This window comes from Geotrypetes seraphini, chromosome 5 (genome assembly GCF_902459505.1).
Source record: "Geotrypetes seraphini chromosome 5, aGeoSer1.1, whole genome shotgun sequence".
Taxonomy (NCBI): Eukaryota; Metazoa; Chordata; class Amphibia; order Gymnophiona; family Dermophiidae; genus Geotrypetes; species Geotrypetes seraphini.
Window position 1 is genome coordinate 205,147,207 of NC_047088.1, and position 22,870 is coordinate 205,170,076.

At 40.9% G+C, this 22,870-nt stretch overlaps 1 protein-coding gene across 13 annotated transcripts in view; it reads left to right on the forward strand.

Moving 5' to 3' along the window:
- ABCB11 (ATP binding cassette subfamily B member 11) overlaps positions 1–22,870 on the forward strand; it is a 174,263-nt gene that overhangs the window by 115,127 nt on the left and 36,266 nt on the right. For 12 of the 13 annotated variants that reach the window (XR_004539565.1, XR_004539566.1, XM_033945698.1 and 9 more), the window contains 5 exons: positions 1,923–2,093; positions 4,945–5,146; positions 6,972–7,053; positions 7,212–7,347; positions 13,704–13,865. Coding sequence is in view for 11 of the 13 variants with exons in the window: in XM_033945698.1 (XP_033801589.1) it covers positions 1,923–2,093; positions 4,945–5,146; positions 6,972–7,053; positions 7,212–7,347; positions 13,704–13,865 (753 nt within the window). In the remaining 2 variants the exon portion in view is untranslated. Of the gene's footprint in view, positions 1–1,922; positions 2,094–4,944; positions 5,147–6,971; positions 7,054–7,211; positions 7,348–13,703; positions 13,866–14,190; positions 14,223–22,870 lie in introns of those variants that run through there. The other variant, XM_033945709.1, reaches the window with a different exon arrangement.

The window sequence follows — 22,870 nt, forward strand, 5'->3', positions numbered from 1 at the left end:
TTCACTTGACAGGGCCTGTTTTACCTCATGTTTCATCAGGAGCAGAGTGCTTTAAATAAAGCACTGCCTATCCTGTCAATACAAGTGGTTACCATTCAGTAACACACTTCAGTGAATGCTGGCCCAGTTAATTCCTACTGAATACAAATCCCTAAGGCCCTGAATCTATAAATGGCGCCTACTGATGTGGATGCCTAACTTAATTTTTTTAATTGGCGCTAATTGAAAACGCCATTATAAAACATTTTTAAAAATTAGTTTGCTGATAGGTGCCTACCTCAGAATTAGGCATGGTTATGGGCAGAGTTTAGGCTGCTGGTATTTTAGGCCAAGAAAATTCTGGCTTAATATACCAGCACCTACATTTTTGAAACCTACTGGTGCCTAACTTGATTCTACAAATGGCGCCTAAGTTGAATGAAGTGGTAGGTGCCATATTCCTAGGTGCCATTTATAGAATCAGGCCCTAAGTGGTAAAGTGTCTGCATATATTTCCAGAATACTGAAAAAACTGTTCTATTTCATACGTTGAATTATTTTTATTTTTTTTGGTACATAATTCTCTGGAGTATATTCAACATGCAAATCATCATCAGCAAAGATACTAGGGGTTGGCAGCTGGTGCAGTAATACTAGAGCTACAAGTGAAATAATCTCTCACAACAGTGTTTAAAGATTGCCCCCACTGTCCTTTTACTACTGATATAGAGGGTTGCACCAAGTCCAGCTTTTAGCTTGCTCCATTCATAGGGTTACCATATTTTTCTCTGGGAAACCCCAGACACATGACCCCCCACCCTACCCTGTTTTGCCTCCATCCCCACCCTGGTCCAGGTTCCATATCCAGCCCCGCCCATCTCCAGCCCTGCCCCCCCACAAAGCCTCCTCTCTTCTTCCGGATGAGCTCCAGCCACGTCTGGAGGGCCTGGAGCATGTGCAGATGTGTGAGACATCATCCATGCATGTTCAGAAGCCCTCTAGATGTAGCCGGAGCTCGTCGGGGCTTTCCAGAACCCGGACAAAGGACGGGTTTTGGAAAGTTCATCCGAGAGCCCAGACAGTCCTCTAAAAAGAAGACATGTCCAGGTTTCCCTACCATTTCAGCCCTAGCCTTACCCCAAACCTCATTTTAGGTGCCTCAGAAAGCTGAGTCATCAGCCACTTATGCCAGTAAACCTCACAAAGAATTTCTACTTATGTTCTTATGTACTGACATAGTAGGGATTGCATGTTGGCTTGGACACATTTGTCTTCTCAGTTCTGTGTCTATCCCCCTTCTTTTACAGATAGCTGTACCTTACTACTGTAAAATCTGGACTCTTAGCCCCGCCCCCAGGCCCGCCCTGTTCTGCCCAAGTCATGTCCTGTTACACCCAAGCCCCCAGCCCCACTCCCTCAACCTGTTCTCGTGCTCAGAGCCGCATCAGGAGGGCATCTGCAATGCGCAGGTGTGACACAATGACATCACACGCATGCACACCTGTGCATGACATCTCATTGCATCCACACAAGCGCAAATGCCCTCCCGTCGCGGTCCCAAGCTGGAAGCTTTTCAAAACCTGGACATGACATCATGCATGTGTGTGATGTCATCTTGTCAACGTCCGCGCATTTCCATGTGCCCTTCAGCCGCGGCCGCAAGATTAGCTTGCCCATTCCTTAAAAAGTTTGTGACACACTGTTTTACACACATGAAATTTCAGAATGCATACAATCTAAAATGATTTGTCAAGGAACCAAGACCTTTTAGTGTGCATGCTCCAACTGCTGGGTTCCTGCTATGAAACGTCATGTTTCATTTCTGTTCAAAAAAGGAGAATACCGCAGAAGAAATCTTTCACATGTGTAAGTCCAGGAAGGACATGCATTACTAAATGGTGTCAGTTGGTGAACATGAATTGTTCCTCTGTTTATTCTTCCAGAAATTTGACACCCTTGTTGGAGAAGGGGGAGGACAGATGAGTGGAGGCCAGAAACAAAGAATAGCTATTGCCCGGGCACTTATCAGGCAGCCCAGAATCCTGCTCTTGGATATGGCTACTTCAGCACTCGACAACGAGAGTGAAGCTTTAGTGCAAGAAGCACTTGACAAGGTCAAATAAAGTTCTTTTTTTAATAGATTTGAGTAGGACTTGGCAAGTTCTCAAACAAATCTTAGAATGTTGCTTAGCCATACCAAATAAATATTCCAAATTTCCCTTGTTCTACCAATGTCATTTCATATCCGTAACGCCCTAATATGTTGGGTTGTCCTAATATGTTTTTAATAATGTGTACGTTTTCAAAAGTGCGTGCACTATTTGCAGAACGGGCCTTATTTGCAAAGTAGGTACATTCTTTCAAAAAGAGATTCTTCTCTAAGGCCCTGATTCTATAAAATATGCCTACAGCTGGGTGCCTAGCCGATCTTGGCACCCAACTTACCCCACCCCCGCCTTTTATCAAGCTGCGCTAGAGGTTTTTAGCTAGGTTTTTTAGGGCTGACGAGATAGGAGCTCTGGCCCTTGTAGGCATCCCCATTGAGGCACCTAGTGGCACCTATATAGCAAGTAGGTGTGGTTAAGGGTGGATATGGGGTAGAGTTTGGGCATGGATTGACTTAGGCAACAGTAGATGCCTATATTAGGCGCACTCACTTATGCCAAGAAAACCTTGACCCAAATGGCAGTGCATCTAAGGATTCAATGCCTATCAGCATCTAGGACTTCTTAGGTGCTACTAGATGTCATTCTATAAATAGAAGTGCCCAGCAGTTGACAACTGCGTTATATGACACCTAGGAATTAAATGCCATTTATAGAATCAAGGCCTAATTGTGTGTGCATATTCAAACCAATGAACATGTGTGAATGGTGTGTGCATGAATACACTATTAGGAAAGAGCACAGCATTCTCTTTCCGAAAGAGTGCACGCCGTGGCATAGTGAGGGTGAGAGGCGCCCGGGACAGTGGCATCCCCTCCCTTGCCCTATTCTCCACCCCACCTCCATCCGCTCCTTCCTCACCCCCGCCTGCCATGGGCGCCTCTTCCCTTCCCCCGTACCTCCTTAACGTTCCCGGCGCCAGCAGCAACCCCAGTGTGCTGCTTGCGCCAGCTTCGGATCTTCCTCTGGCTTCACTTCCGAGGCATGATTCCAGGGAGTAACATCAGAGGAAGATCCAACATAGTAACATAGTAACAGGTTGGGGTTGCTGCTCATGCTGGGAATGTTAAGGAGGCATGGGGGAAGGGAAGGAGCACCAGGTAGTGGGGGTGGGGGAGGTGGGAAGGAGTAGAAAAGAGAAGGGGTACTGGCGCCCCCACCAAGATGGCGCCCGGGGCGGACCACTCCCTCCCGCCCCCCCTTACTACACCACTGAGTGCACGCTCTTTGTAAACGGAGCACACACTAACCCCCTCTTTTACAAAGGTGCGCTATGCTTTTTAGCGCGCACTAAATATCACGCACTAAAAGCTAACACGTGCATATTATCCTATGGATGCATTAGCGGTTAGTGCATGCGTTGATTCAGCGCACACTAAATCCACGCTAAAACGCTTAGCGCATCTTTGTAAAAGAGGGCCTAAGTGTGCACTCTCTTCCCAACAGAGCGCACACTGAGTCTGAAAGAGTGCATACACTTAGAAATACTACACATATCATTAAACGATAGGGGGGAACCTGAATAAAAATTCCTAGAAATTAAATGATATGAAAATTTGTAGACTGCAAATCCCTAGAAGTTTTTAAAAAAAGATTTTTGCTTGTAAACCCTGTTTTTAGACATGTCATAGGCCTCATAAAATTACCCCATGGTTGCTCCATTACTGTGTGCAGTGAGAAAAGGGCACACACTCTCATGTGACCTGTGTGTTCAGGTGCATATTTTGGGTAGAGCAGCGATGGAGTCATTGAGAACATAAATAGGATACAAAACACAATTGTCATCTTGAGGCTGGAACCCTAGATCATTTATTATTTTATTGTCCTCTTATTAATAATTTTTGGAAATTGATCTGGGGTCAAATAAATTGTATGTTAGAGAATCATGTGGCCCTGTCATATGACACAGCTTTGTTTGGGATGTCTATGAGGGCCAAAAGTCAAATCTCCTCGAATAATAATAAGCTGTTAATGATTTTAACAGGAGTTGCCATCCAACAAATAACATACAACTGGAAAGACTATAGAGGGTTGAATTACTGTTTCTGGTGGAGTTCGGTGTGTCATGTGTATGAAATGGAAAAAACATTGGCAATTAAGAGAGGATATTATAAGAAATTTAAAGATGTGTGGGGACCATTAATTGATTACTATAATAAATAATTGTATTTATCCCCATTTAGTATGTATAGGGTGGGAGGGAGGGTGGGTGGGTTTTATGACATTGTGATGGGTAATTACAAAAATATTTGGAAAGGGAGGGATGGGAGGTAATTTATGGTATAAGATGATTGCAGAGTTTCAAGTGAAGAATGTATAGTATGACTTGATTTATTGTACACTTGTTTATATAATGTAAAATGGAATAAAGATATTAAAAAAAAAAAAAAGGATACAAAACACACACCTATATATATTCTTCAGCCAAGGTTTTATAAGCAAGCAAGAACTTATTTCAGTTTCCTTTCTCTGATGAGAATTATTAACCTCTGATATCTTCTTCAGCCTTATGAGAAATGGAAGCGTAACAGCAATACAAATGATGTTTGGATATGTAACATTCTTTTTTGTTATCTTTCCAAAGGCTAATCTCTCTGGAGAGTTATCTTTCAGGGAGCTGAAGCTTTGAAACTCAGTGCTACTGATCCAGCATGTCCAAACTCAGATTAGACAATTTTCCTCACGTCTGTTTTTTTTTTTTCCTCAGAGGAACTCCCATTATACAACTAGCACAGTTCATTTCCTTCCAATTCAATCATTTTGCTGTCAGAAAAAAACACTCTGTCTCTATTTTTCTCAGGTACGGCATGGACGCACATCAATCTCGATAGCTCATCGTCTCTCCACGATCAAAAACGCAGATGTCATCATAGGATTTGAGCATGGAAGAGCCGTAGAGAGAGGCAATCACAAAGAACTCATGGAAAGAAAAGGAGTTTATTTCACACTAGTGACTTTGCAAAGTCAAGGGGACAGGGCACTCCATGAAACTGCAAAACAAAGCAAGTGCTTTTCTGATACTTTCTAATCACCAAACAGATTTTGATACAAAAAGAAAATTGTGTGATCTTTATACCCCTTTTTATAGGATTTTTTGGGTTTTTTTGGGGGGTGGGTGAAGATGAAAGCTGTAGGCTGAAAAGATCCTAGTTACAAGATTGATAATAATTGGCAGAGTTGAGACTGAGGGGCCCTTTGTACTTACCGTGACAGCTTTTTCAGAACGGAAGAGAAATGACTGGTAAGATCCTACTAGCAGTGTCTGCCTCTCAAAAGCCCTTTTGCTAAACTGTGGTTAATAAGGTACAATCTGCACATTAGTTGCAGAACATACCCCCTCTTTTACAAAGCTTTGCTAGCAGCTGCCACTGTGGCAACTGCCCCGAAGCCTATAGGGATTTAAAGGGCTTGGGGGCCTTTGCCGCACAGCAGTCGCATTTGCGGCTTTGTAAAAGAGGGAGTAAGTTTTGCAACTAATGTGCAGTGATTGTACCTTTTTGACCACAGTTTAGCAAATGGGCTTCTGAGAGGCAGATACTGCTAGCAGGATCTTACCAGTCTCTTCTCTCTTCCATACTGAAAAAGCTGTCACGGTAGTATTTCTAAATGATACTGTCTTGGTTAGTTTCAGCGATGCATATGTCTACTACAGGTGCAAGCGCAAGCTTATTCAGTGTGCTGGTGATATAAGCAGATTTTAATTCAGTGCACCATAGGTAGATATTTGTTTTGCAAATTTATAAAAACATGAACTGAAATAGCATGATATTTTTAAAGAATTCTTTTTTTTATTTTAATTTCCATTGAAAATACTCGGGCATGGTATTAAACATAAGAATATAAGATTAGCCTTACTGGATCATACCAATGGTCCATCTAGCCCAGTATCCTATCTTCACGGTGGCCAATCCAAGTCACAAGTACCTGGCAAAAACCCAAATAGTAGCAGCAGTCCATGCCACCAATCCAGGGCAAGCAGTGGCTTCCCCCATGTCTCTTTCAACAGCAGACTATGGACTTTTCCTCCAGGAACTTGTCCAAACCCTTTTTAAAACCAGCTACATTAACCACTTTTACCACATTCTCTGTCAACGCATTCTAGAGCTTAACTATTCTCTTCCTATTGGAGGCATAGGATGAAGTTAAGAGATGATAGGTTCTGGAGTAATCTAAGGAAATACTTTTTAACAGAAAGGGTGGTAGATGCGAGGAACAGTCTCCTGGAAGAGACAGAGACTGTGTCTGAATTTAAGACGGATAGGCACATGAGATCTTCAGAGAGAGAAAGAGATAATGGTTACTGCGGATGGGCAGACTAGATGGGCCATTTGGCCTTTATCTGCCGTCATGTTTCTATTTCTATGGTTTTAAAAGTATTACTCTGTAACTTCATTGAGTGTCCCCTGGGTATATGTTTGTTTTGCTAATTTATAAAAGCATGAACCGAAATAGCAGGATTTATTTTTAAAGAATTATTTTTTTAAAAACTTCCAATGAAAATACTGTGGCATGGTATTCTTAAAACTACACATATATAAAACAAAAAGGCTTACTGTAGCTTACAAGCACAAATTGACTTCTTTTTCAGGTCCTTTTACAAAGTTGCACTGCCGAGCAGCGTACACTAAATGCCAAGTCCTTCCATTCTATTCCTGTGGGCGGCTTGGCATTAAGCATGTGCTGCTCAGCAGCACATCTTTGTAAAGCCCCCACCTTTATCCTTGACTTCCTTAGCTTGCAGTGCCATAAACGTAAATTAACATACGCATTGCATTTTCCAATGAAAAGTAACATTGAGTGTAGTCACTGCTTTCTTCTTCTTTACAGTAAAGGAAGATAAAGCAGTGGAAGAACCTCGTCTTGAGAAAGTCCAATCATTCCGCAGAGGCAGTTACCGTGAAAGTTTAAGGTAAGTTTAATGAGAGATTAAACTCTTTCAGTTGATTTATGCTCAACAGTGATTTCATATTTATGCTAGAAAATGCATAGCATATTTTATTACTTGTCTGAAGGCAGCTTGTTTTTACAGTCTTCCAGTGAGGTATTATCTTTATCTTCGTTTCACAGAGCCTCTCTCCGTCAACGTTCAAGGTCTCAGCTCTCTAATATTCTACCGGATCCATCATTAGTGATTGCAGGAGATCAGCCAGAGATTTTTCCTAATGCTGTTCCATATAGAGAGGACACAAAAGCCACTATAAAGGTTATATTTACTTGATTTATGAATCCTGTATATTTATTATACTTTGCAAGATACATCTATAGAAAAAGTAGAATTATTATATCTATAAATCTGATTGCTTTGATTGTGGCACATTAAATTCACCAGACTAACAGGCCTTTTACTAAAGTATTGTACAATTTTGCTCTTACCACAAGGAGGGGCCTTAGGGATCTGGCCAATCTGCATCCCTCCTGCCGTGGTCATTATGGGGAGTAGGGGTGGGTGTCCGGCAGGAGGGACTGGGCATCCCTCCTACCAGGGGTTGTGTTAATGGGGTGGTGGCAGGAGGAATTGGACACTCCTGCTGCGGACATTCAGGGGTAGGGGGCTGGCTTCGGGGGTCCCAGAAGGAGGGACTGGGCATCTCTCCTGCCCAGTCTTCGCATGGGGGGGCCAGGCCGCAGCCACTAAACTGATCACGGCAGGGAGATCCCTTGCCACCATTAGTTCAGGAGCAATGCGATTCTCTAACCAGCGCCTGAAATATGGGCGCCGGCTAGAGTGGTGGTTAGGCGGCTTAGGGCGATTCTGTAAAGGGCACCCAAGTGTGATTCTCAAAAGCTACTTAAGCGGCTTCTGAAAATGGGCGCCCTATACTAAATCCGGGCCGTACTGTCTCCTATTTAACAGGTGATAAGTGCATCCAAGTTAACTGCACCGGTAACAGTATGCGACCATATGCTAACTGCGATGCTTATAATTACATTTAATATACCACTTTTCATTGGCAAAAACAGGAAATCAGTTTACAATCCTTAGTTAATAGATATGACAAAGAAAAGATCTTACGGTCGAGTTCTTTTCTTTGTCACAGCAGAAGTAGGATATTGCTAAAGAAAAGTTACCTTTTCTCAATGGTGTACACCTCAGAGTACAGACATTTCCTGCCCTATAACAGCCTATGAAGTTAAGGGCTAATTCTATATGTGAGTACCTCCTATTTGAGGCACCCTGATGCTGTTTGGTGAGAGTCTAATCAATAACATTTCATGTTTCACTTTAATTTGATATACCACAAAATCATGTCTATAGTTTACAGTGGATAATATCAAGAGGGGACAGAAGGAAGAGATGAGAAGGAAGCCTAAGCTACAATATGTGAGAGATAGTCATAGTCATAGCAGATGACGGCAGATAAAGACCCAAATGGTCCATCTATGGTAGATAGAAATTGAAATAAAAGCTATTAATTAATAAGAAACATACAGAGGGGAAGGAACGGAAGAAAACAACTGACATAACAAGACAATGGACAGGTAGGGGAGAGTGATTAGCAACAGTCAGCCACAAATGTGAAAGATTCATGAGATTACTAAACTGACGAAAATGCTTCAGAAAAAAAATAACACCCTGAATCTAGGTGCACTAAATTAGGTGGTGGTAGGCGTCCTACTGCCACCTAACCTAATTGTTTTAATTGGTGATGAACGGCCCAGTAATTGACCACGTCATTTAAAACCAATTCCGATTTTAAAAATTGGAGGTGACTAAAGGCACCTCCAAAATTGATGCCGTTCTCCTATCTACAGAGGCGCTTTACGGTGCCTAATGCTACTGCAGGAGTGGCTAACATCGGAAGTGGAGTTAAGCATCATAAAGCGCTTTCGTAGCCTCAATTCCGTGAAAGGTAGGCACTGGAAATATAAGTCTTTAAAAAAACCCTGGCCCACGTTTCCAGCGCCTACCTTTTACGAAGTTGCGATTCTAGAAACGATGCTGTTGCGTGATGGACATGTGATCAGCGACCATTTTTTAGGCGGGCACCAACAATAGCGCTGTTTATAGAATCCGGCCCTAAATCTTTAAAGCAGCCTTAAATTTCTCAAAGGAAATATCAAGGCGCATGGATCCCATCATAGAACACAAGCACAACCCAGTATCGGCCCACATAACATCTAGGTACCCATAGTAACACCAGTTATAGGCTTGATGTAACTGCAGACACCTAAATGTGGCATGGGTGAATATAACTTACAGTATTCTGTAAGCAATGCTCATAAGTAGCAACACTGCCCTTGCCCCTTTCATGCTTGACCCATGTGAATGCCCCCTTACATTAAACCAAAGAAAAATACTGCAGAGATGATGTACTTGATGCCAAGTGTTTATTTCTATTAGTGAACATTGTTTTTTCAGTGTGGTCCGCCATTCACTGATACACATTTTCCTGAGGCCACTCAGCTTTACCACGAGTTTCGGATCTTTGGCATGTTATTGTAGCTCATTTTGGAACCATCCTGGACCCCTGAGAAAGATGTGTTAATCGAAACACGGACCGTGTCGGGTCCTTGTTCCCGTATCACCGAGGACCACATTGAAAAAAAATAACGTTCATTAATAGAAATAAAGACTTGGCGTCTCTGCAGTATTTTTCTTTGGTTTTGTTGCTTGACGTCCACTGCAGTTCAGTGAGATTTCTTTCTTTGTGCCCCCATATATTTACAGACCAGGCCACTTACACGTGCCCTTGCTGAAAAGCACTTAGATATTTTGCTGTCACTTACAGTATGTCCATAAGTGTACATCTTACCAGTGAAAGCAATAGTATTCAGTACATAAATGTCGGCATTGTGTTATAGGATTGCGCTTTAGGGCATGAATTAGAAAATGTTTTCAAGTCAGAATGGTAGTAGTAACTGTGACTAAGAGCTGCTACCTTGCTCTAATTCATGTGCTATCTGCTTACAGAGAAAACCAAAAAAACTCTGTGGAGTGACGATGTTCCCAAATGGACTTTATTTGAAAGTATCAAAGTTCCAAAGGTACACTAAAATCATCCACATAAAATAATTCCATCCACATAAAAGTAAATTATCCACATAAGAGTCTTAAAGGATCTAGTCCGCTAGGGATACAGGACCCAACACGGTCCGCATTTCAACAAAAAGTCTTCTTCAAGGGTCCTATAAATAATGAGAGGTACATTAAGAATGCATGTAAGTTATGAATAGTAGTGGTGATAAAATGTTAAACTGTGAATGATATCTGACATGCAAAGAGTATGAAAGATATGTGATAAAGGACACAGTGATGTAAATGGCACTAATAAAAATGAGTTGGTGATAAATGTCATAAAAATGTGAAAACAGAAAATATTTGGATCTATGCAAAATGCAGAGTGAAGTGAAAAACTTAATTGTATTATAAAAATGGTGGACGTGCGAAGACCATGCTAAACAAATGATCAGTGAATACTTGTGTTTAAACAAGCTAGAAAGACACAAAGGGAACTATATAGGACAAAAAAAGAATAAGGAATACATACTCTGGGGGTCCTATAAAGGTGAGTATGTGGGAAACTAAAATAATATTGAATTTAAAATTTCAGAAGTTAAAACCATATATAAAACTCTATACTACTGCCAAGTTTAAGATTAAACATATTAGCAAAGCCATATAGAATGTTTTTAAAAAAGCTATGTAGAATATTTTAAAGCCCTAAAACAGATACAGATGATAGATGATAGAAAAAAGGGGGCCATGCAGTAAAAAGAGGGGGTGAGATCTTCCAATAAAGAGGCTAAATTGAAAACCTAATTGAAAAACTAACAGGTCAAAAGCTATACAAGTTAGCATACCCAGTAAGCTGTGATTAAAAGAAAAACGGTGAGAAGGAGCCACAGAAAAGTGATAGTGGGGGATGGGCTCCGAAAAGGAACCATGCTGCACATTACTAAATAACACTAAAAAAAGATAAGGGATATAAAAATACATAGCTGAATACTGCTAATTAAGAGAAAAAGAGAAAGCCAGAGGAAAAACCAAAAGAAAGTCATCCAGTGAACAATATGGAAGACATCCAGTGAAAGTTAAGAGGAAAAATGAAAGCTGAGAAAAACGAAATCTAGAAGAAATCATCAAAGACCCATGACATCCTTGAAAAGTGCAGTGTAAAAGAGCTGTGCAGGTTTAAACAGAACAGAAGCAGAAACCAAAATAAGAACCAAAGTAAAAAACGAGTGAGAAGCACTTATCAATTGTGTGGTGAACCGGAAGTGAGACACTGCTTGCATTGGAAAGGGAGTGCATTGAAGGAGGAGCAATTAAATATGCAATCTGATTGGTGGATTGTGCCACAAAACAAAAAGAAAGAGGGGGGAAAAAGGAAGCTAACAGAACTGAAGTAAGTGAATGCTAGTTAAAGTGAATTGTTTCAAACACATATTAAAAGTTAGGTGGATCGATAGAAAAAAGAAGGATTACTAGAAAAAGGATAAACATTAAAAAAAAGAACATCAAAGAAGACTATGAATTGCATTACAGAAAGTAAAACAGACCCTAATTAATGGAACATTCCATGTAACAGGAGAGGAGAAGAAATGGGAATTGCTGAAATGAATGAAATTAGTCAAGTGCAATGTAAAAAAAGCATGAACACATATTAAGAATATGTTTTTAAACATATCAGTGAAGGACTTTGATAAATGAACTTTATATGAAAAGATGAAAGATTTCAAATATAAAAAAGATTAAGATTTTCCATACATTATATCTGCCTACATCAGGAACAGAATAAATGACATGATTATAATAAATTACAAATAAAGATATGAATATGCATATAGAAACATAAATATGCAAATATGGATGTGCATATATATATATATAACTATGTGAATGTGAGTATAAATATGCGTATTAAAAGTATAAATATCATAAATATACATAATGATTCTATGTGGAATATAAAGAATTTCTGCCTTAACACTCTAAAAGCAGTCATATATAAAGAAAGATGTTCAAGGAATGTGTCCTATACTATAAAAGCAAATGATTGGTTTTTGGCATGGCTTAGTTCACATTGAACATATATAAGAATGCTTAACATACAAAGAAAGTTAAAAAAAATTGTGTATGAAAAACTTATAAACACGTTAAAATAGAAATATCATAATAATAATCAATGATTCATAAAAAAGTAATTAAAACATACATAAAAATCATTACTGAATTCTCAATAGACATTAAAATGCAAAACCCATGGAGACATATAGATTGCATGACATATCAAGCCACTTAATGAAATTCAATTCCACATGAACATGATGAATTAAATTATCATACATAAAGAATCATTGTACAGTAGGCATTAAAAGGTTATGTAGTTATAAAATGTGATGAACAAGAAATCTAAAGAGCCACAATGGCATGAGGGTCATAATAAATATCAGATAAAGTATACACATAAAAATGTATTATATATTTAATATATTTAATATATTTAATATAAAACCAGTTTAGAATAAATATATTAATATTCAAAGAAAAGAGATATAATCTTTATCCTGATTAAGGCCTGCAGGAATTATGGTGTCCATTTTGGAAATCGCCCTCTGCTCTGATTGTAAAAGTAACTGATTAATATCACCTCCCCTCTGTCGTGGTTTAAATGTTTTGAAAACAAAAAAATAAAGATCGTCAATGGTATGATCCATTTCTATCCAATGAGTGACTAATGGGGCGGAAACTACTTGTCTTAAGATACAGCTGCGATGTTCTATAATTCTAATCTTTATTTTCCTCTTGATGGTGCCCGGGGTGGTCTACCCCTCTTATTACACCATTGTGGGGAGACTTAGGCTACCCAGCTGCATGCATGACCTCCACAAAATTAAAAACCAGCACACAGAAAGAAGTAGGCATCATAACCCCACCCAGCACAGCAGCCAGGAACTAGTCAGAACCTCCTCTCTTTGCAGTGACTGGTGGCTCCAAGTCTCACTCCAGGTACTTTTCTGGACTATTGGCATCAGGCTGTCTCCAGAGCACCAGCATATCTCCTTGCCTCTCCCTGACAGTCCTTATAACTTGCATTGATCACCACAGTAATGGCACTACTGTGATTAAAACAGGCTGCCTCAGACCTTGGCTCTCCCTATGACATGTACCCCCAAACAGAAACAGGAAATTACCTCATATATCAGAGGAAGCACAGTTTAATTTTATTGCCAATTTATGCTTTTGTATTTGATACATATCTAATATCAAAATTTAATAACAGGTATTACCTACAACTATTTTGCTGACCCTTCTTTTGGCATGTTGTCAAACAATTATGGACTCAAGCCCCACCCTAGTCCTGTTTCAGCCCCTCCCATTTTAGCTTCCCTAAACAGCTGAGCCATTGACTACTTATGACTGTGCACCTACCAGGGTCCAATAAGCAAACACGCTTTTCTGCATAGCTGCAAGATATCAAGTCTCATTTTACAATGCATCCGTGTTGAATTATTTTTTTGGTTTTCTCATGAACCTAGCATGTTGTGTGTGCAGTGTTTATGAATGGTCCTATTTCACTGCTCTTTATTTTTTTTAATTTATTTTATGTTAACTAGGAACCTGTTATGGAAGATGAAGAAGTAGAACCTGCTCCAGTGGCCAGGATTTTGAAATACAATGCTAAGGAATGGCCTTATATGTTATTTGGTTCCTTCGCTGCTGCTGTTAATGGGACCGTCACCCCATTGTATGCCTTATTATTCAGTCAGATTCTTGGGGTAATATATAATTAACATTTCTATCTATTTTTCTACAACTGTAATTATACTTATGGCAGCAGTTTTCAAAGGGATTTTTGCTGGTTAAATACAGGATTTCCCATTAAGAAAAAATCCCTTTGAAATCTGCCTTTCACCCAAGGTGTGGAAAGGGGGAACAGCAGGGACAGAGATAAGATGGTCCATTCGCCTGTTTTTTTCCTAATTTATGAGTTCTTTAAGTTCCATTAGGTGTTAACATGAGCTTAAAACATGTATCCTGTGGTAACTTTGAAATGTGCATGCATTAACAGTGTGCTGAAAATTTTTCTTTTTTTTTAATGAGGGGCATATCAATGGCAGAGAGTGAGCATTCCTGCACTAACCAGTAAGTGCATCTATATTACTACACACTAGCTAGTTAGCATATGGATACCATGTGAGCTCCTAGGGCTTGATTCTATAATTGGCATCTAAAAAGATACTTAGGCACCTGTAATATAGGCCAGGGTTTTATGAATCTTTGCGAGTGTCTGCTCGGGGTCATCGGTTGCTGATCCGGAAGGCTGCTGTTATAGGAAAAAAGATCATACTTAGTTTGGATGCAAGCGACTGCACCTGCTTACTGGGCTTGGAGGAATCGCTTTCATAATTTGATCCTCTTGGAGCAGTGCCATGCCCACTTATCCTTCAAGTGGAAAAAAGTTTTTCTGCAGACCAGAGGTCTGGTCTTAAATTAATTCTAGCTGCTGATACTGTATGTCCTTGGACGTGTCCCCAGGTTGGATGGTATGCTGTTTGGCTGAGGGTAGATGGTGGATGTGGATGGAATGGTAAGAGTGGTATGTCTGTGGGGTGGGGGGTGGTTCGATTCTGTGGGGGAGGGGGGGTTGGTGCGAGGTTGTCCGGTTTGGTGCTGGCTGGGCAGCATAAGAACACAGCCTGCTCAGCAGTCTCTCTGCTAGTTTGGGGGGTATGGGTAGGGGTTAGGGGGAGCTTCTGGGAGGGGAGGGTGTGTTTGCATGTGGGAGTAGGTGGGGGTTGGACGGGGGTTTATATGCAAATTAGTCTTGTTCTACTTTTGGTGATCTCGCCTTATTGTACTCCTGTTTGGTGTTGTGTATTTGCTGATTGTGCATCAATAAAATATGATTTACATTAAAGGCCTATATAATAGGTAGCTAAGGGATCCTTTTACTAAGGTGCGCTAAGCGTTTTAGCACACGCTAAATATTATCGCATGCTAACCACGTGCTAAACACTAATGTGTGCATGTTAGTCTATGGATATTTAGTATACACTAGGGGCTCCTTTTACGAAGGTGCGCTAGCATTTTTAGCGCATGCACTGGATTAGCGCACGCTAGCCGAAAAACTACCGCCTGCTCAAGAGGAGGTGGTAGTGGCTAGCATGCGTGGCATTTTAGCGCACATTATTCCATGCGTTAAGGCTCTAACGTGCCTTCGTAAAAGGAGCCCTAAATGCGCTAAAACGCGTAGCGCACCTTAGTAAAACAGGGGGTAAGTCTTACTCCACTCTTAAACACACCTAATTTGGTGTTAGACGCCACTAGGCACCATCTTTTGTAGAATCACGCCTAAGGATGGGCGCCTATCTCCCAATTAATTTGTATTTGTTTTTTCAATAGGAGCTTGCTAAAGCTCATAATTGAAGAAAATTTACTAATTACCACCACCCCTCCTTTTACAAAAGCACAGAAGAGGTTTTTAGTGACGGCTGGCGCACTGAATGCTCTGCGCTGCTTCAACAGTCATAGAGTTCCTATGAGCATCGGAGCAGCGCAGAGCATTCACCTTCCCTTATACAAAATCATAGCATGGTTTTTAGCGCTGGCCACGGTGGTAACAGCTTTGATGCTCATAGGAATTCTATGAGCGTTGGAGCTGTTACTATCACAACCAGCACTAAAAATGGTAGCGCGGTTTTGTAAAACCCCGGCTGGCACTAAAAACCGCTTGCATGGTTTTGTAAAAAGGGGGGGGGGGGGCTTTTAAAAATGGCTGTGTGCTAATGGAAGCGAAACATGTTTGCCCCGGTTTTCAAGACCACAAGCTAAGTGTTTGCTATTCGTACTTTAAGCACTGTAAAGTTAAAAAAAACTAAGTTTGAATTGAACCAGTAAGGAGATGGCACATAAAGCTTAGGACAATGAGTTTTATGAGTCCTGAGTGGGGTCTCTGAGGTTCCAAATTAGTGTTAAATACTTGAGATTGCTATTATCTTTGTAAGGTCTCTGTGCTAATGGCAACATTAGTGCACGGACATTAATACAAAAAATAAAAAATAGGCCATTTTATGGCCATGGTAAAAATGGCCTTAGCAAGCAGGAAAGTCCCACAGAAGGCCATTATTTTTTTTTGTACCTGAACCTAAGACTGTACAAGTAGATTGATAGGGCAATTATTATACTTCCAAAGTCAAAAATAAAGATTTTTTTCAGATTTTAATGTTACCAGGCCCTAGGTAAATTGAAATATTTTCCCTTACAAGAGGTATGACAAAAAATACCTGATGAACCAGCTTCCAGTATCTTTGCAGAAAGTTAGCCTTATGGAAACTTCTCTTACAGAATTTGCAGCCAAATTAGGAATTTGCTTTTTAGTGAGTTAAAAAAAACCAACATTTTTATAGCGTAGACAATAAAATGGCATTACAAGGAGGTGCTGAAAAGTTCTCAGCCCAGCCAAGTAAAGAATGACGTGGATATGGTTCAATCAATGATCTGAAACTATGTCAAAACACAGAATTTCATTTCTGAAAATTGGCACATACCAAAATAAGATAACACTCTTTCGGCTATAATTTAGGAAGTTGGTTGGCTGGGTTGAGTACTTTTCAGCACCCCCTCGTATTTGGCGCAAACTGCAGAGTCAAAACTGGTGATGCACTGTGTATATTCTTAGGTGCCAAATACACGCTATAGCTTTCAGAATCCATCTTGCTCAAACAATAAAATTTTATTTTCTGAACTAAATATTGTACATTGGTCGTGCCCTTCATCTGCAAACTGCCAAACAATGTTCCTACTCCCCCTTCATGCCAAGCCACTGGAATCAACTGCCCCCACAGATCAGATCCCTTGAAGGACTCCTGAACAATAGGAAAGCAATAAAAACACACCTCTTCTCCTAACTTCCTTGCCTACGAGATTAAAAAAGAAATGTATATTGGTAACAGATCCTCAGTAGGTCTTGCGTTTGGATAAAAACTTGTATTGAAAATTCTTGCACTGTAACTATGGCAAACTGTAACCTGTATATTATGTATATTGATATTAGATCCCTAGTGTGTGTAGAGTTAGGATAAAAAAACTTGTACTGTAGCTATGGCAAATTGTAATCCATTAACTATACATTAAGGGGCTCACAATCGAAAGAGAAAACGTCCAAAAACCGACCTAAGTCGGCACTTGGACGAACATTGTCAAAATACGTCCAAGTGCCGATGATAAAAATGGGTTTTGGACGTATTTCTAAACGACCTAGGCCTTCATAGAGTCTCTGAACAACCATAGCTAAACTGGACGTTTCAGGAGGAATGTTGAGGGTGAGAGTTGGGCTTAGACTTAGTCGTACTACATGTATAACCAAAAGTTATACAGCACAGGATCGACGGAACTTGGACATTGTGACTTAGACCATTTAAAACATGGTCAAAGTCGGGGGTCGGCAACCCGCGGCTCCAGAGCCGCATGCGGCTCTTTTTCACCTTTGCCGCGGCTCCGGTAGTGTGTCACGCGGGCCGGAGTCTTTCAGTGGCTGTGGCGCGCTCCTGAAGAATGGGAGGCGCGGAGGATGACATGTGATAGAGGTCTGCACGGGAACGGGGATCGCGGGGATCCCGCGGATTCCCCCCCCGGCCCACGGGACTCCCACGGGGATGAAAACAGCCTACCTAAATTCTGGCGATGCAGGCATGCAGCTTACAAGTCCGGCGTCGCGGCGGGAAATAGCCATGCTGAGCAGTGAGCTCAGCACGTACACAGATGAAAGCCTTGCTTGCTGATTGTTCCGGCGGCCCCGCCTCGCCATGCCGCCGGACCAATCAGCATCTAAACATTAAGATAAGAAACAATATATGCAGTGTTAGATTTGTTTTATAATGGTTTTGCGGCTCCAAGTTTTTTTTTCTTTTCGAAAACGGGTCCAAGTGGCTCTTTATGTCTTAAAGGTTGTAGACCCCTGGTCTAAGTCACAAAAACCCATCTTAAGTCACCCGATAAGCACTGCAAACACATAATACAGACCCCCACACACTACCCCAGTGATCACTGACCCTCCCCCACCCCCATAAAAATATTAATCACAACCTGAAAATTGTGCCTCAAGAATATCATCACCTGGCAGCCTGGCATAGGAAAGCCTAGTCATGCTGCACAGAGGTGTCTTAAGTCGTCTTGGGGGTGGGTTAGGGACCCATGGAAAGGAGGACCCATGCCCATAAGCCCCTGTAATCACTGCATTGATATTGAAACATGTGCACTCCTCTATACACCCCAAAACCCTTTTGTACTGGCATATAAGTGGCTCCTGCAGCCATAAGGGCTGTTGGGGTGGTAGATAAATGGGTCTAGGGGATTCTGGAGGTGGTTTAGGAGGGCTCACCATCACCTATAAGGGAGCTGTAGTGAGATGAAGACATGGCACCCCTTTTGTGAAGTTCACAGCAGTGCCCTGTAAGGTACCATGTCTGGGTGTTCAGTCCATCACTTTACAGACCCCTCCCACGTCCAACAGGGCTTGTTCTAGGCATTTTGACTTGGACAAAAAGTTGGACGAAAATGTGGTATAAAGATGAACCATTTAATGACTTGGACGATCAGATAGACAGGACGTATACTTAGACGATTTTAGAGGCGAAAGAAAATTTGGATGTATTTTTCTAAAATATGTCCTAAACTGTTTTTTACTTTGGACGACTTGCGACTTAGACAAAAACTGACTTAGATGTTCCTTTCGATTATGCCCCTCTATGTATGTTAACCTGTAACTCGTTCTGAGCTCGTTGGGGAGAACGGGTTAGAAAACTAAATAAATAAATATTTAATCTAGCATTTACACATAGCCCTCTAAATGAATTTTACCTGGCCTAACTCAGACATCTAGCAATGCCTAAGTCAACCACACCTATTTTTCAGGTGGGCATTGTTAGGCATTGGTGGTCGCCTGGACTTAGGTGTTGCTAGGCGCTGCTCTGAGATCCGTACAGAACTTGTAACTGTTTAAACTTTAAAAAACTATTTTTTAAATTAAGTTCAATGGCGTTATCAATTACCACGACATTTAAGCTAATTAAGGGGGGTCCCTTTATTAAGGTGCGATAACCGATTTAGCGCACGCTAAAGATTAGTGCATGCTAAATGCTAAGACATCCATTATATTCCTATGGGCATCTTAGCATTTAGCATGCTAAATCTGTTAGCACACCTTAATAAAGGGACCCCTAAAATAATTTGAGTTGTGCATAGATTTTATCCCCCTTTTACAAAACCGTAGCACAGTTTTTAGCACTGGCTGCGGCGGTAATAGCTCTGACGTTGATAAAATTCCTATGAGCGTCAGAGCTGTTACTGATGTAGCTGGTGCTAAAAGCCATGCTATGGTTTTGTAAAGTGGGGGGGAAATAAGAGTGCCTAACATAGAAGCCATTTATAGAATCTGGCCCAAAATGTTTATTCCGATATGACGTGAAGACGCATGCATAAGTATGTTTGCTGACAGGAAAATGTATGCTGCAGTGGTGAAAGCTCCAACACTCATAGTATTCCTATGAGCATTGGAATTTTTACCGCCACAGCCGGCGATAAAAGAAATGCTAATGCGGCTTCATAAAAGGGGAGAGAATTACTTCACCAATTCGAGGAATAAAATGCATAAGTTGCTAAAAAAAAAAAACCCAACAAACCTCTGAATTTCTGAAATATACAGTATATTTAAAAAAAATGTATGACCATCAGAAGGAATAGCATCAGACTTAATAAACTGACTATTGAAGTCTCTTCACCCAAATTGGCAGCAGTCCACAAGATTGTCCAATTTTTCTAAATTCTACCGTGACTACATTTTGGAATCTCAAATGAGTAGAAAACATGACACCCCTCCCCTTTTACAAAGCCATGTGGCAAAAGCCCCCAAACCCTTTAAATCCCTATGGGCTTCGGGCAGTCACCACAGAGACTGCGCTATTGGGCTTTGTAAAAGAGGGGGGCGAGTGCAATTTTCTTAATGGAGGAGTAGTCTAGTGCCTCTGCCTTGAGAATCAGGGGAACTAGGTTTGATTCCCACTGTAACTCTTTGTGATTCTAGTAAGTCACTTAACCCTCCATTACTCCAGATACAAATTAAATACCTGTATATAATATGTAAAATGCTTTGATTGTAACCACAGTACAGTGGTGCCTCGCATAAAGAACGCCTCACACAGCGAACGCTACACACAACGAACTTTATGTCATGATTCATACAACGAACTTCGTTTCACACAACGAAGTCGCCCGAGCTTCCACGATCGCTGCCGATGTATTGCATCCTTCCGCACAGGCACTGCAGGCAGTCGTTAGTCACTGCGCTTAACGCATTTCACATAACGAACTTTTCGCATAACAAACTTGCTCCTGGAACGAATTAAGTTCGTTGTGTGAGGCACCACTGTTATATCAAATCCCATCCATCTCCTAAAGCTGAATTATCCAGAAAATATTCATTTTATAACATCCACAAGAAAACAATCTACTCCAACATTAATCAAGTTCCAATCACTGCATTAGGGAGGTCTCCTAGAACATCAACATAAATAATTAAGCAACCAGCACATACCACTCTATGGTCACATTTAGGAGGACTACTTATGCTTGCCAATACCTATGGGGAATTTAGGAGGCACCTGAAAACATATCTGTTCTTAAAGTATATAGGAAACTGATTTGCACAATCTCTCCCACAATAACTGATCTCTAGAGCTGTTAATCAATAGATATTAACTATGTTAATTCTACTCAATCTGTAGCATTTATAATCATTGTAAACCGTATAGAACTTCACAGTCCTGCGGTATATAAACTGTTATTGTTATTATTATTATTATTATTAACGAACTGCAGTAAAAAATGTCTTTAGCACGTGCTTACATGGGTAATTCCTGCATGCTAAGAACATTTTTCCACGTGGTCAAATATCTGCTTTATTTCTATTAATGGCCACAGGCTAATTTTCCCATTAGCATGTGAGCCCCTTACTGCCACCTATTTTGTAGGTTGTTAAGGCTCATGCATTAATTGCGTGCTAAACAGTTAGAATGCGGCAATGTAGCTATGCAGAACATGCCTACTCTCCACCCCTGACCTGCCCCCAACGGTAAAAAATATTAAGAAACACATAAATGATGGATTGCACCCTTGCTTTATCCAAACTCCACCACTGAACCCTCCTAAACACAGGGGCTGTGCAAAAGTATGGATCTTCTTGTCACATGCCTTTTTTAATGCCCATAAACCAGGGTAATTTCACAAGGGCCCACTAATGCACTCAAAAATCTTTGATAAAATTATCCTCAATTAGGGAAAGTGCTCAAAGAAATCAGCTTAAATGTCAGTACCATTGCTGTCCTTGGAGATTTAACTGAGAAATAAGGACTTACCGAATCATTGATTGACTTGCTTTATACGGCTGGATTCTTTGTTTCTCTACATATGTGATTATTTAGTAGGTCAGGGGTATACCAAGTTACCTTGTATATCAGCGGTTCCCAACCCTGTCCTGGAGGACCACCAGGCCAGTCAGGTTTTCAGGATAGCCCTAATAAATATGCATGGAGCAGATTTGCATGACTGGCACCTCCATTATATGCAGATCTATCTCATGCATATTCATTAGGGCTATCCTGAAAACCTGACTGGCCTGGTGGTCCTCCAGGACAGGGTTGGGAACCACTATTTTATATCATTTTGAACTAGTAGAAAACAGACATTCTTCACAAAACATAACCTTTTTTTTTTTTTTTTTGCCCTCAATATAAGGTTGTGTATACAAAAGATTTCTTAAAAGAACCCTAGTCTTTCAGGCAGGACTTTGGAACAAATGTTTTAGGGCTCCTTATACGAAGGCGCGTTAGGGCCTTAACGCGTGGAATAGCACATGCTAAAATGCCACGCGCGCTAGCCGCTACCGCCTCCTCTTGAGCAGGCGGTAGTTTTTTGGCTAGCGTGCACTAAAAATGCTTGCGCACCTTCGTAAAAGGCCTTCGTAAAAGACCCTTAGTGGTCTGATCCTAAATTCTTCTTCTTACCAGGCCTTTAGAAGATCGTCAAAAACTTTTCTGTTTGATAAATATGTATAATCTAGATAAGTTAATAATTTCTTAATGTTATATTTTATATATATAATGTACTGTACAGTGTTTTGTGATGTAAATGCGCTGAACCGTGAGGTATTGCGGAATATAAATAAATTTATTATTATGATTATGATTATTACCCACTCCTGGTCCCTGGGTTCCACAAATGAGTCAGGTTTTCAGGCTACCCCCTAATGAAAATGCAAGAGAGCGCTTTGCATATGATGGAGGCGGGTAAGCATTCAAATCTATTTCATGCATATTCATTAAGGATATCCTGGAAACCTGACCCAATTATGACTCTCAAAGACCAATGCTACTACTTATCATTTCAATAGCACTACTAGATATACACAGCACTGTACAAATTATACGCAGTTACTTCTTCTGTCCCTTCCCCAGCCGGCTAAATAGTGCTGTGACTGGATAGGGGGTGCTCCAGAATGGGCTTGAGAAACACTACTCTCTACCTCTTTGAGCAGTGGCGTAATAAGGGGCAGACTGCACTGGGCACTGTCTTCTGGGGGCACTGGCATTAGTGCCTCTCCTCCTCTCTGTGCCGCCTCCGCTTACCTCTTTAAACGTTTACCAACGCAAGCAGCATCTTCCACCTGGTGCTCACATCAACCTAGGCTCCCTTCTGACATCACTTCCTCGTCGCAAGACCACAATAA